The 14,527-nt window shown below is 44.8% G+C and overlaps 1 protein-coding gene and 1 long non-coding RNA gene across 7 annotated transcripts in view; one reads left to right on the forward strand and one right to left on the reverse strand.

The window, feature by feature from the left end:
• The window catches only part of MYLK (myosin light chain kinase), a 233,919-nt gene that overhangs the window by 81,379 nt on the left and 138,013 nt on the right, over nucleotides 1–14,527 (forward strand). For all 6 annotated transcript variants that reach the window (XM_081571724.1, XM_081571723.1, XM_081571725.1 and 3 more), the window contains exon 3: nucleotides 8,313–8,520. In XM_081571724.1, coding sequence (XP_081427850.1) covers nucleotides 8,313–8,520 — 208 coding nt within the window. The remainder of the gene's footprint in view (nucleotides 1–8,312; nucleotides 8,521–14,527) is intronic.
• Nucleotides 513–13,174, reverse strand: LOC145538881 (uncharacterized). The gene is made up of 3 exons (XR_014077307.1): nucleotides 13,111–13,174; nucleotides 8,110–8,162; nucleotides 513–6,139 (listed from the first exon to the last, which is right to left on the reverse strand). It is a non-coding gene; the product is annotated as an uncharacterized LOC145538881 (long non-coding RNA).

Raw genomic sequence — 14,527 nt, forward strand, 5'->3', positions numbered from 1 at the left:
CAGAGGATGGGACCTTCCCAGGACAATCTGTGGCCAGATTGAGTCTTGTGGGTCTTTGAATCTCGTGGCGTCTGGGCTCTACTGTTTGAGGGGTCAGAAGCTGCTGCCAAGTGGTCTGTGTGTTGTTTGGGGAGGAGCCCTCTGCTCCATCTCTTCTGCCAGCGAAGTATGTCTCTCCCTCTCCAGATCCAACTATGATGGGCCAGAAACTCCAGATTTATTACCCCAGATTTATTTCCTTCCCGAAACTTGCCTGTGCCCTTGAAATTCCAAGACTGCATTAGTCAGTGAGGCAGAAATCAAGGGGATGGTCTTTGTCTTGAAGTTTCACATGATATTATAGGAGTGGGATGATGGTACCGGCAAAACTACAGATGGGATATTTGTTTTAAAATGTGTTTTGTGATATTACATAAAATCAAACATCACTTTTCAAAAGGGGTTTACCCTTCAAATAAAAATAATAAGCCAGTTCCACTAAGGCAAAAGGTGTTCTCAGTTAAAGTGTTAGGTTTTTATCTAATTAAGGGTGTGACACCTTGAAGTTGTCTATAAGAATTTGAGTTGTGTAAGAGGAGGCTCAGCAAGCCCAGAAGTTCACAAGTACTGGTATTTCTTAGGGCAGAAGCAGTTTCATGCTGTCAAAGCTTTGAGCTGAATGGATGCTAAGGTACCTTATTACAAGGAATCACTGACCTCAGAGAGAAGAAGAGGCAGAGGACCTAACCTTTTGAATTTCTTAATGTACTGTTATACATGTGTTTTCTCATTTGATCATAAACTTATCCATGGAAATAGATACTGATATAGTTCCATCTTGCAGTTGTATAAACTGAGGGCCAAGTAAGTTAAGTAACTTGCCCAAGGTCAGGCAACTGGTGATTGCTACAGCCAGCACCCACACATGGCTCTGTCTGATTCTGGATGCCATATACCTTCCTGAATTAGGACTCTTGTTTGCAAGTGACAGAAACCAAGTGCATGGGTTAAATGAAAGACAGGTATTGTCTCACATGACCGAGTGGATCCTAAGTCCACGACAGCTCTGCCTGCCATGCGTCCATCTCCTTCCTTCTTCACTGTGTATGTGATGTCTTACTGTGCACGTGGCCTGCTTCTCCTAGGTGGAGGCAAGGAAACAGAGGTGGGAATGGGGGAGGCTGGCTGCCCACAGGTAGCTCCAGGCTTACATCTTCCCCGCTTGGGATCCCTGTGAAGAGACAGTTTGGTCTCTTTTTATTCTAATTGAAATTGCAGGGAAGAGTTCTGATTGGCTGACTTGGATCAGGCTCATTGTGGAAGCTTGAGTGCTTTGGCCAGAAGGCAGCTACTGATGCCTTCAGACTTGCCTGAGGTAGGTAGAAAGGAAGGGAGCAGATCTTCAAAGGAGGGGCTTACCCTGGGAAAGGTGGGCAGGAGATCCTGAGCACATCAAATAAAACCAAGCCACAGCACCAATTTGTTAAACTTCTGTGATACCATGCACCTCTTATTAATATTTTAATACATCTGAGAGTATGTCTCAGTTCAGGTTTAGAAACTGGAGGGTGAGCTTAGCTCCCAGGCCAGCCTCACTAGCTGGAGACGCCGGTTCCTTGGAAGCCTTCGTTAGGGGAGGTAAAGCCAGAACTCAGGGCTTTGTGCAGAGAGGTTACCAGTAAGGCCAAAATCTCACAGCCATCCCACAGGGACTGGATCTCAAATGGAAGGACACTTGTTTTCATAGGAAAACCCTGAATTTGGAAGCACTAGGAAAACATCAGTGTCAGAGGTTCCTGATTACATTTAGAATTCTGTTTCTTTGTTAGACTGCTCCAGAGTTTTAAATGCTTGTGTCATTGAAAGGGAATCAAAAAGTTGCATGCATTGATAAGCTTGAGCTAGATAAAAGGAAATCAGATTTCTTGTTTGAAGCAGTCAAAAAGGCCTGAGGCTGCCCAGCTGCCAAGCTGTAACCTGTCTCATGCTCTTTGTGGGAATAACAGTGTGTTCTCAGTCTGGCAGATGTAGGAGTATGGGGGTGTCTGTGTCCTGGGCAAAAGGAAAAGAAAACTTGCCACAGGAAGTGAGAGAGATCACAGAGAGAGAATTCCAGCATCTTTCCTGAAGACCTAGGTGGTCTTCTCCAGGCTGGCGTGAAGAGTGCTTCTCTGCATTTTGCTTTTTTCATGGAACTGCTTCAGTCCCTGCTGTTTTACAACTTTGGACTTAAGGGCAGAGAGGGTCCAGCAGTTTAAGCCTCTCACTAATTGCTGCTTTTAGCTGGTATGATCTCTTCCTGAAGATTCTGTGGGTTCAGTCAAGGCTTTTGACTGTTGGTAATGGGATTATTCAAAGCCTTAATTAAGTTCCTTCCTGTCCAATGGGCCAGGTGCCGGGTGCTGACACAGACCCAGGCGCCTAAACTGTCATGTCATACTTGTGGTTCACCTTTCACTCTTCACTCTCATAATATATCCATGATGTAAGTTTCATAGGCATTTTCTGTGATCCAATTTGCTGGGGGTGTTAGTATTTTAATTCTTTCTATGCATCCATGTCCATTATTATCTGGACGAGCTTATACCTGGAGATGGGACAGAAGATTCATCTTCAGTGAATTCCTCACAATCATTGGTTTCTTTGCTATTATTTTTCAGTTTTTAAATCACCAGCTCTATCCTAGTCATTTATCCTGGAGAATTTATTTATGTAGAAGAAGATGCCTTGAAATAGGGCAAGAAGTTCAGAGTGATGGGCTATAGGCAGGCTGGCAATCATAGGAAGCATGGAGACAGTTGCACTGCAGAATCAGCTTTGTCTGTCTTGAGGGGGACATCTGTCCAGCAAGTTTCCTTAATTTCCCATCCTTCAGGCTTGGCCTTTCCCAGCATTGATTTCAGTTACTCAGTAGGATTCAAAGAAATACTTATGGACAACCCCTCCATCTATTATTCCTAGCCCCAAGGATTTCTCAGCTCACTGCTCACATCTTCTTTGTGTATCTTTCCAACTCCCCAGTGTCCCGCTGGGCTGTCCCCTTTCACCCTGGCCTTGATGTAATCCTGGTTTCTCTCTCTCTCTTTTTGGTCTCCCTCCATTCATGTCATGAGCAGAGCTTCAGTTTCATGTCTTGCCCAGCTTGGCACTGCAGCTGTGTGGCTTGGCAGTGTGCAAACAGGGATAGGTCCACCCAGGTACAAAAGACTTGCAGGAGATCATCAAAAACAGCAACATCATCCCCCTTCTACCTCTCACCAAGCTGAGAAGGCAGATGTGTTGCTCTGAGTCTTGTAGGGGTATGGAGGCCAGAGAAGCTGACTTTGCTCTGGGCTTACACCCTGGTAGCCTGTTCCAGGCAACCCAGAATTGACTGCAAGCCCTTAACACACATCAGAGAAAAATCAAAAGATAGGTTCGATCCCTGGGTCAGAAAGATCCCCTGGAGGAGAGCATGGCAACCCACTCCAGCATTCTTTCCTGGATAATCCCATGGACAGAGGAGCCTGGCAGGCTATGGTCCATAGGGTCCCAAAGAGTCAGACGCAACTAAAGTGACTGAGCACGCACACCCTTAAGAATGTTTCACTTTCAGTCATTAAGCAGATCTCTAAATAGCACCAGATTCTGAAAAACTTCCCAACGTGGCAGGCAGATGGGACATGGCCCCAAGCAGCTGCCCGCCTGCAGCCCAGCCTTCTCCTCACCAGCCAACACATGCAGAATGAGCCCCGACTCCTTTTAAAGGTCTTCTGAGGCCATAAAGGCTTTTGGGGACATTTTATGGAACTGAAGCACAGTTTTACTATTTTAAATTATTATAGGGGTTATGGTGACTCTATCTTTATTTTTATGACAAGTTGTCAGATATGCCCTTGATTTATTTGATCCCAAGCTTTTGTTTAAGAATACAACCTCCAGTTAAATGTGGTTACTGTGGCAAAAATATGATTCTCCTTAGAATGACCCTCTTTGGGGCCATTTCCAAAAACTCATTATGGTGAGAAGTCAGGGCTGCCTACTCATATTCACAGGCATCTCTCCTTGTGGTCACTCGGTTTTCCCTTATGGAGGATTAGAGAGTATTAAGGCTGTGGCCTGGGCCCAGGGAAGAATGGAAGGGGAAGAAAGAATCTCCCTCCAGAAGCTAAGTGGGTCATTATTTAATCCAGACTACTTCAGGGGTAGAAGGGACCTGAGGCATCAAGAACTGTTTTCTCATCAATGAAAGGAAGGAATTACAACCTGAAGAGATCAAGAAGCCAAACCAGACCTAGGACACAGGCCTGGCTATTATGTCATCTGTCTTCTCTGTCCCACACTGACTCTCCTAGGGATGTCTTGGGCACATGCATGGCACCCATCCTATCTGTCTTAGGCCATTGGGTTATTTCTGCTATAATAGAAATATGATAGATGGGGTGGTTTAAACAACAGAAATTTATTTCTCACAGTTTTGGAGACTGGAAAGTCCAAAATCAAGGCACCAGCAGATTCAGTGTCTAGGGAGATCCAGCTCCTGGTTCATAGATGGCCAGCTTCTTGCTGTGTCCTCACATGGTGAAAAAGAGTGAGGGAGCTCCCTGGGATAGCTTTTGTAAGGGCACTAATCACATTCATGAGGGTCCCACCCTTCTGACCTAATCACTCCAAAGGGCCCGCCTCCTAATATAATCACATTAAGGGTTAGGATTTCAACATGGACTTTAGAGAGACACATTTAGTCTATGGCACTGTCCTTCGTTACCCCAAGGAAACAGCCCTAGACTTGCTTTTAGCATGGCCATGACCATTAACATTTTCCCCAAGTGGGGAAGAGATATTGCTTCAACATAGGGAAGGTTTAGGGTCTATAAGGGATAGACATTTATCAATGCTTTGGGTTCGATAGTATTTATCTTACCAAAAACATAAATTTACAGTGAGGCACAGAGAAACAGCTACTCAACTGGTAGACCAAAATTGTGGTCTCAGATCTGCCGCTTGATCTTAATTGATAGCAAATCGTTCACTTCTCCAGGCCTCTTTTCTTAGCTCTCAGGGCTTAATAATATGATTGGCCTTGCATGCTGTCACAGACACTCTTGGTATCCCACCCAAATCACCTTCCACAGGCTGCTACACCTGTTCCCAGTTGCTCTGAGTGTCAGTTAAGGGCTTGGCTTCCTGAATCCTTATCTCAGGTTCTGCTTCTGCTTCCCAAGACACCTCCATTATAGTACTGCAAGAATCAAATAAGATTCTCTATGTGGAAGACTCCAAAAACTAAAGTATCACTGGGTTTTATTGCAGTTTTGACTGGGCTGTAAAAGTCCCAGCTGTGGCTTCTTGGCAGAAGGCCCGTGATGAAGGCAGATAAGACATCCAGGGAGGGTAGGGCTGTTGTCACGCACCCAAGAATGTGAGTCTAGGTTCCTCTTCTTTCCCCACCTAGGAGCCCAAGATAGTGGGAAGACAATAAAAATGAGTTTACTTGAAGCTCAGTAATTTTTAGGTAAGGTTAGGTAGTGATTGAACAAGTTTTTCCATATTGGGAGGATAAGAACTGGAGCTGCAGATCATTCAGACCTTGGAACAGAAAAAGGTCATAGAAATTCCTGCGTTTGCTTCAGATGCAGGGTGTACAAAAGGCCATTGCAAACTGCAGTTTTCTAAGTGGCACTAGTTTTAGCATTTTTAAAAAATCCTTGGATACTTACTTTAATATATAAGAGCACTGCAGAGGTGGGTTTGGTGATATGGGGTGGAGAAGAATGTCTATGCATGTAGAAAATGAGAGGAAAATAGAAAGGGAAAGAGGGATCTGTGTCCTCAAGGTCTGGAGCACTTGCAGTGTCCCAAGTTAATCATTGATGCCTCCAGCCCTGATGGCCTCAGAGCTGGCACCGCTGCAGGGGGCCAGAGCACTTGCTCATGGAATGCTAAGGACACATTTGGTGAAGTTAATGATTCATCACCCCCCCGCCCCAGTCCTAGGGCCCTGCATCCCTTTCTCTGACACTGACAGAAGGTTACCTGATCGTTTTCTGGAGGTGAGGCTGGCCCTGCCTAACAGGGTGGAGGAAAGGATGATGATTCACAAATTCACTGTAAGACCAGACTCCCAAGGGGCTTCCTTCTGTAGGAAAGTTTCTTTCCTTAGCTGTTTCCTGAAGATAAGCTTCACAGAGAAAAAGAATGCGTTACTAGAGTGATTGTCTGATATTCCTTGGCATGAAGTTTTGTGCCAAGAGTGTACCACAAGATGACATGTTTTTTATATGGATATGTGGCATCTGCCACCTTCAGACAAGCATAATGTTTATTTGTGTACCACTTTTAATTCCAACTCTAGATTTAGGTACATTGAGGGGCTCCACAAATTAATAAATGGTTGTGCTATACATTTATTATGTGCATGTGTGTTAAGTTGCTTCTGTCATGTCTGACTCTTTGTGACCCCATGGGCTGTAGCCCACCAGGCTTATCTGTCCACGGGATTTCCCAGGCAAGAATACTGGAGTGAGTGCCATTCCCTACTCCAAGGTGTCTTCCTGACACAGGGATCAAACCTGAATCTCCTGTGGCTCCTCAATGCAGGCAGCTTCCTTACCACTGAGCCACCGGGGAAGTCATATATTCATTATACAGATACACTAATATGAAAGGAACACATATTTTCATTTAAATTTATTTCTGTTTTACAAAGGTCAAGAGTGTTATTTGCAAGAATATCAAAAAATGATAGTTAAGTAAAAGGAAAAAAGGAGCAACCCAGAGGCGATCTCTTTTTGTTTCATACCACAATAGACATTATAATATGCATGTGGTCCCCTTCAGCCCCATCACCCTGAGATAGGGTATGTGCACTTGGCAAGGCTGCAGTGGTCCAGGTGTGAGTGCACAGCCACCTACCCTCCCCTTTCTCCCATGTGCTGATAAAGCATCCTCTCTGACCTCACTGAGGCCTGTGATGAGAATTATAGTTGCTGGTCACTGAAGGCTTTCTTTGTAAATGAAATTTGGGGTTATCCAGTGAGTTTGGGTTTTGCTGAATCTGTACCCATGCTCTCTTGTCTTGGAAGTGGATACGTGTGTAAAGCTACTGCTGCCACCTATTTGCAACACCAACAGTTTTTCTCAGGAGGTTTCTATGATGTCTTCTGTGCATTTACAATGCTAAAATCCCCCAATTCAGGGTCCCAGGCTTTGCACTGATGCGCCAGTCTGAGCCCTGCTCCTCTGAAGAGGAATCCATTCCGAAGAGCTGATTGAGTTTCTTGGGTTTCAGGGCCCTTGGGGAACTTTCTCTGAAACTCAAAGTGATTTCTTTTCTTGGAACTTATCTCTCCCTGAATTTCCCCCTCGTTGGGGAAACATCTTCTCTCTGAACAAGTTGCTATGAGGCTCAGATATGTTAAGTATTTAGAAAAGTGCTTAACACTTAGCACTCAGAAGATGTTAGCTGCTAACAATTTGTAGAGAGAGGTAGCACTGCCTGATAGACACATCAAGCAAGGCACATATGTAGGTGTACCTTTCCTAGTAGCCACATTAAATCACTAAAAAGAAACAAGTGAAATTAGTTCTAACAATATATTTTATTTAACCCAATATGTCAAAGTTATTATCTTTTCAATATGTAATCAGTATTTCTAAATTATCGAGGCATTTGCATTCTCTTTTCATACTAACTCTTCAAAGCCTCTTGTGTAATTTACACTTACACTTACAGTGTAACTCAGGATCAGCCATGTTTCAAGCACCTGGTCACCATGTGTGGCTGGTGGCTGCCGTACTGGGCAGCTCAGATCTAGAACCTTGCTACCCAAGGTGAGTTCTAGGGACCAGCAGCCTCAGCAGCATCTGAGAGCTTATCTGAATGGCAGAATCCCAGGTCCACCCCAGACCTATAGAAGTAGAATCTGCATTTTTAAGAAGTATCTGTTGCTTGTTAGAGTGGGAAGCATTGGTCTAGAATCTCCATGTTCAGTCCCCACCCCTGGGGTTCTGATTTCATTGGTCCAAGGTTGGACCTGGGCACTTAATATTTGCTTTGAATCTCCCCCAGTGATTCTAATCATGCAACCAGGCTTGAGAGACATCTGTGTGGTGGGCTCTGAAGCCAGGATGCTTGATTTGGCCACTTACCATCTTCAAGGCCTCAAGAAATTGACCAAAACTCTGCATCTCAATTTCCTCATCTATAAAATGGAGATGAAAGTAGTATTTGTTTCACGGGCTGCTTATGAGGATTATATGTGTTAATACATGTAAAGTACCCAGAACAATACTTGATACATAGGAAGTATTCCTTATATACAAGCTCTCACCCTTTCTTCTTCTCCTTGAAGGTTCGGGGCTACCCAGAGCCCCAAGTGACATGGCACAGAAATGGACAACCCATCACCAGTGGGGGCCGCTTCCTGCTGGACTATGGTACCCGGGGGACTTTCAGCCTTTTGATTCATGCTGTGCGTGAAGAGGACAAGGGAAAGTACACCTGTGAAGCCACCAATGGGAGTGGTGCCCGCCAGGTGACAGTGGAGTTGACAGTAGAAGGTGAGTCCCAGGAGGTAAAAACCCTGGGGAGAGATAAGCCGTCAGTTTCCCATGGCCTACAGCTCCTGCTTCAGCCCTCTCTTGGGAGAGGAACCTGCAAGAGAAAACATCCCTCTATCCCTGAACTCAGGACCTTGTCGTCTGATGGGGGAAATGTGGTCCCTGAAACAAGGGAGGCATCCAGGAGACAATGTCGGACTACACATCACCTCACTCCCCAGCTCCAGCCTTCCCTTTGCTTCCCCTCATGCTGAGACTGAGCCTGGATAGACTCCTCATCATGGCCTTACAAGGCCCAGCGTGCTCCTGCCTGGCTCTCCAGACCTATTTCCTTCCACTCCTCCATTGTGGTCACTGCTTACTCCACTGTGGTCACACTGGCCCTGTGCTTGTCCTTGAGCAAAACCTCAGAGCCTTTGCCTGCTGTTCCCTGTGTAAAGAAGAGCTCTTTCCACAGCCCTGAGCCTGACTTGGCCCCTCACTTACTTCAGATCTCTGCTCAGACATCCCCTGCTTGGAGAACCCTCTCTGATGCTTCAGCCCCAGGGCTCTCCATCCTCTTACTCCACCCCAACTTTTCCTTCCAGGGCTATCACTGTCTCCTATTTTACTACCTCCTCCATCCAAATACCCCCTAACTGGAAGCTCTAGAAGAAGAGGGATTTTTATCTTGTTTACTGCTGTATCTCCAGCATCTAGAAAACTTCCTGACATGTGATACTGAACTATTTAGAGAATGAACAATGTTTATTATCATCATTATAAAGTAATACATGCCCGTCATAAAAAGCTTTATAAAACTCAAAAAAATATATAGGAGATAAACATACTTGCTTGTTAACACTGATTATTTTGTTGTTGTTTTTTCCTTTGTACTTAAAAAATTTTTTATTAACTTCAAAAGTTCCAGGAAAACATTTGACCATAAGTAAAACTATTCCTTTGTGGCTGGTATATCTCCCACATGCTAAAGACACTCCACCAGGAAGAACATTTCCAGTTCAGGCCACTGGCTGCTGCTTAATGACCTGACATCTTAAAGGACATGGGTGTTCATCAGACCCTCAAACGTATAACAACACCCTTCCTAAGGGCTTATAAACCAGAGGGTCAGACTCATTTTCTCCTCTCTCAGGAAACAGTCCTCCCAACGTTGATTTCAAGGGACACTATGTGCCAGAGAAGGTTTCAGAAGGGGGTGAGGTGTACCCAGGCCAATGTTTTTCCTGTTTGCTTGCATCATGAAAGGACAGACAGGCTGTTTCACAGAACAGGATATGCATAGTTTGGATGCTTTCCTCAAATTCTTCAACTAATTGACTCATTCTTTTTAATGGCCTTCCAGTACCTGTGGGCTGGGATATTCCACGTGGAAAGTGGTCCCTAGTCAGTCTCTGAATGGCCCCTATCTTGGCCAGTTCTGGTCCTGTGTTTTCCCCTACATTATGCACCTTTCATGCCCAAACTTGTGTTGAGGCCCACAGATAAAAATTACTTTATCCTCTTGTGTTACTCAGCCCAGGCTGCCATAACAAAATACCACAGACTGCATGCCTTAAATAACAGAAATTAAATTTCTGACAGTTTTGGCAGCTGGAAGTCCAAGCTCAGGGTCAAGCAGGATTTGGTTTCTGGTGAAGGCTCTGTTTCTGACTAGCCACCTTTCTGCTGTGTCCTCTCATGGTGGAGATAACTCTGGCGTCTCTTGATCTTATAAGGGCACCAGCCTTATTGGATTAGGTGTGTGTATGTGTTAGTCGCTCAGTCCTGTCCAATTCTTTGCAACTCCACGGACTGCAGCCCTCCAGGCTCCTCTGCCCATGGAATTTACTGGAGTGGGTTGCCATTTCCTACTGCAGGGGATCTTCCTGACCCAGGGATAGAACCCTCTGCTCTTGCATCTCCTGCATTGGCAGGTGGATTCTTTACCACTGCACCACCTGGGAAGCCCTTTTATATTAGGACCACACCCTTATGACCTCATTGAAACTTTCTCATGTCTTCAAAGGCCCTGTCTCCAAATACAGGGGTGAAGGTGGGGGGATTAGGATTTCAGTATATGAATTTGGGTGGGGACACAGAAATGTTTAAAACATCCCTTTTCTGATTTTCTATTTGGAACTGGGGAAATGAGGAATCAGAGGTCCAAGGTTCTGGTCCCAACTTTTGCCAGTAAACGTGTGACTTTAAATTCCATATCTCTGTTTCTGCAGGATAAAGGATTTGAATTCTCTGGTCTCTACAGCCTGGACTAGTCCTTGTTTTCTATGATCCACTTTAAAGGAATAGAGTTGGTAGGAGTGTAATGTGTGCTCAGTCATATCTGACTCTTTTGCAACCCCATGGACTGTAGACCACCAGGCTCCTCTGTCCATGGGATTTTCCAGGCAAGAAGACTGGAGTGGGTTGCCATTTCCTTCTCCACGGGAATCTTCCTGACTCAGGGATCAAACCCATGTCTCTTGAGTCTCCTGCTCTGGCAAGTGGATTCTTTACCACTAGCGCCACCTGGGGAGCTATATACAACCCAGGTCACATGAAACCTTTTTTTTTGATTCCCATCAGTGAGGACGTTAGATCTGATGTCTCAGCTAAGCAGGAAAAGTTTTATTAGGTCATGGTACTTGGGGAGGGGAAAGGAAAGCAGGCAGGAGAGCTGTTAACAGAATGGGAAAATGCTAAGGCTCTCAACCCTGCCCCCTCCCCTTTGGCTTTAATTTGAGGAGACCATTAAAGATGTTTTATTCCTTCTAACACTAGGAGATAGAGAATAACCTAAAGGCCACAGCCCCTTTAAATGTGAATGGCCCTGTATTCCCTTTTGCTTCTACATCAAAGGCCAGTTTCAGCCCATGTGTGGTTAGGGACCACCCCATAGACCACAGGCCTGAAAGAATCCACTCTGGTCCCTTATGCCATGGATAAATTGTCAATGGTGCCATGCTAGTCCAAAGGGAATCCAGCAGTGCCCCCTGCTTCTCACCAGCTTTATGTACTATGCTTTTTACTTATGCTTCGTATTTAAAAAGAGCAGAGCTTCTGGAATTACGAATATGATTCATATGTGGAGCCTTTTGAACCCCTTAATGGTGAAGTTTAGTCGGCAGTGTTACCCAATGGTCTTGGATTTTAGCTCCACTAACTTCTAACTATGTAGAAATTAACCTTTCGAACCTTATTTCCTTTCCCAGAAACAGATGCTAAGGCTGCCCCATGGACTGTGTAAGGATCTGAACAGCACTGTCAAATAGCAGGCACTCAGTAAATGGTAGCTTTGTGATTCAAACCTGGCATTAACATCCTAAGAACTACTCACAGAGGGAAATCCTTGCATGAAGAGTGGAAGAGAAAGCTTTCTCCTCTGATTTCCTTCGGTAACCAGGGCCAAGAAACATGCAGTATCCTCCATGAGGGCAAGCATCTTAATGACAGGACCATTCATGACCTTGTGCAATGGAATTAAACCCTAGGCTGAACCCTGGAAACGGTCTATGTAGCCAGCCCTGATGCTTACCCACCTCCAGAGAGCTGGTCACAGAGCTTGGTGTAGAGCAAGGGAGAGATGTGATGCCTGCCTCCTTGGGAGCTTCTCTCTAATAGCGGGGCCATGGCCTGTTCTCTAGCCCCACACTGTCCAGAAAAATACAGTTGATCCTTGAACAGTACAGGTTTGAACTTTGCAGGTCCACTTATACAGGGATTTTTTTCAGTAGTAAATACTACAGTACTACATGATCTGAGATTGGTTAAATCTGCGATGTAGAACTGCAGATACATAGAAACCACATGTGTATGGAAGGCTGACTATAAGTTATACGCAGATTTTCCACTGCGGGGAGGATGGGCACCCCTAATCCTCAAGTTGTTAAAGGGTCAACTATATAATACTGGGAAATCCCATGGACAGAGGAGCCTGGCAGGCTACAGTTCATCAGGTCGCAAAGAATTGGACAAGACTGAAGTGACTTAGCACACATATAATGTGAGCCACATGTGTAATCTTACGTTTTCTAGTAGTCACATTTTTTAAGTTGAAATCAATTTTGATAAAATATTTTACTTAATACAATATATTCAAGATTTACCATTTCAACATATAATCAGTATGAAAATTATTCCCAAGATATTGTATGTTTTTAACATTTGCAGCATATTTTACATAGTAGCACATCTTAATTCAAACCAGCTGTATTTCAAGAGCTCAGTAACAACTGGTGGCTAATGGCTACCGTACCAGACAGCAGAGCTCTAGAAACTCCCGTGTGAATAGGGATAAACAAGGCTGACATGGAGAAAAGAGAAGGGAGAAGCCCACAGGTATAAACAAGGTGGTGGCTTGTCCAGGGCAGTCACTCCGCAGTGTAAACCTAGGGCGTGGGGTAGAGTGAGGGGTGGGGCTGAAATGAGGAGATATGCCCCTCACCCCATGGTCTGACTCTGAGAAGGCCATTTGTGTTTCAGGGACCAGACAGTCATTTAAGTCATTTCAAGCAATAGATGGTTAATTTTAAGGACTTGAGCTCAGGAACCCAGGGAAAGCCAAACTGGCTGCCCCAGAGGTGATCCGACCTCAGAACAGCTCAGACTCACCATTAGGCATGTTTAACACAAATGCAAGGGCGCTCAGACCACCTGGGGAATCTTGTGAAAACACAGATTCTGGTTCTATAGGTCTGGAGTGCTGAGTACATGCCTACAGTTCTAAATGATTCAGTTCAGTTCAGTTCAGTTGCTCAGTCGTGTCCAACTCTGCGACCCCATGGATGGCAGCACGCCAGGCCTCCCTGTCCATCACCAACTCCCAGAGTTTACTCAAACTCATGTCCATTGAGTCGGTGATGCCATCCAACCATCTCATCCTCTTTCGTCCCCTTTTCCTCCTACCTTCAATCTTTTCCAGCATCAGGGTCTTTTCAAATGAGTCAGCTCTCTGCATCATGTGGCCAAAGTATTGGAGTTTCAGCTTCAACATCAGTCCTTCCAATGAATATTCAGGACTGATTTCCTTTAGGATGGACTGGTTGGATCTCCTTGCAGTCCAAGGGACTCTCAGGGGTCTTCTCCAACACCACAGTTCAAAAGCATCAATTCTTTGGCCCTCAGCTTTCTTTATAGTCCAACTCTCACATCCATACATGACTACTGGAAAAACCATAGCTTTGACTAGACAGATCTTTGTTGGCAAAATAATGTCTCTGCTTTTTAATATGCTGTCTAGGTTGGTCATAACTTTTCTTCCAAGGAGCAAACATCTTTTAATTTCATGGCTGCAGTCACCACTGCAGTGATTTTGGAGGCCCCAAAAATAAAGTTTGACACTGTTTCCATTGTTTCTCCATCTATTTGCCATGAAGTGATGGGACCGGATGCCATGATCATTTTCTGAATGTTGAGTTTTAACCCAACATTTTCACTGTCCTCTTTCACTTTCATCAAGAGGCTCTTTAGTTCTTCTTCACTTTCTGCCATAAGGGTGGTGTCATCTGCATATCTGAGGTTATTGATATTTCTCCTGGCACTCTTAATGCCAGATTGTGCTTCCTCCAGCCCAGTGTTTCTCATGATGTAATCTGCATATAAGTTAAATAAGCAGGGTGACAATATGCAGCCTTGATGTACTCCTTTCCCGATTTGGAACCAGTCTGTTGTTCCATGTCCGGTTCTAACTGTTGCTTCCTGACACTGCCTTTCCTAAATCCAGCTTGAACATCTGGAAGTTCACGGTTCACGTACTGTTGAAGCCTGGCTTGGAGAATTTTGAGCATTACTTTGCTAGCGTGTGAGATGAGTGCAGTTTTGCGGTAGTTCGTGCATTCTTTGGCGTTGTAGTTCTAACTAGCCCCTGGTGATGCCCATGTGGCTGGTCCAAAGATCACACTTTGAGTGGTAAGGAAGAATTCCATTACGGATGTGATGTATTTATCCTAGTATGAGTGATTCTCAAGGGTGAGCGTGCATCAGAATCACCTGGAGGGCTTCTGAAACCACAAACTGCTAGGCTCTGCCC

Source organism: Giraffa tippelskirchi, chromosome 2 (assembly GCF_054371585.1).
Source record: "Giraffa tippelskirchi isolate mGirTip1 chromosome 2, T2T-mGirTip1v1.2.pri, whole genome shotgun sequence".
In the NCBI taxonomy this organism is placed as follows: Eukaryota; Metazoa; Chordata; class Mammalia; order Artiodactyla; family Giraffidae; genus Giraffa; species Giraffa tippelskirchi.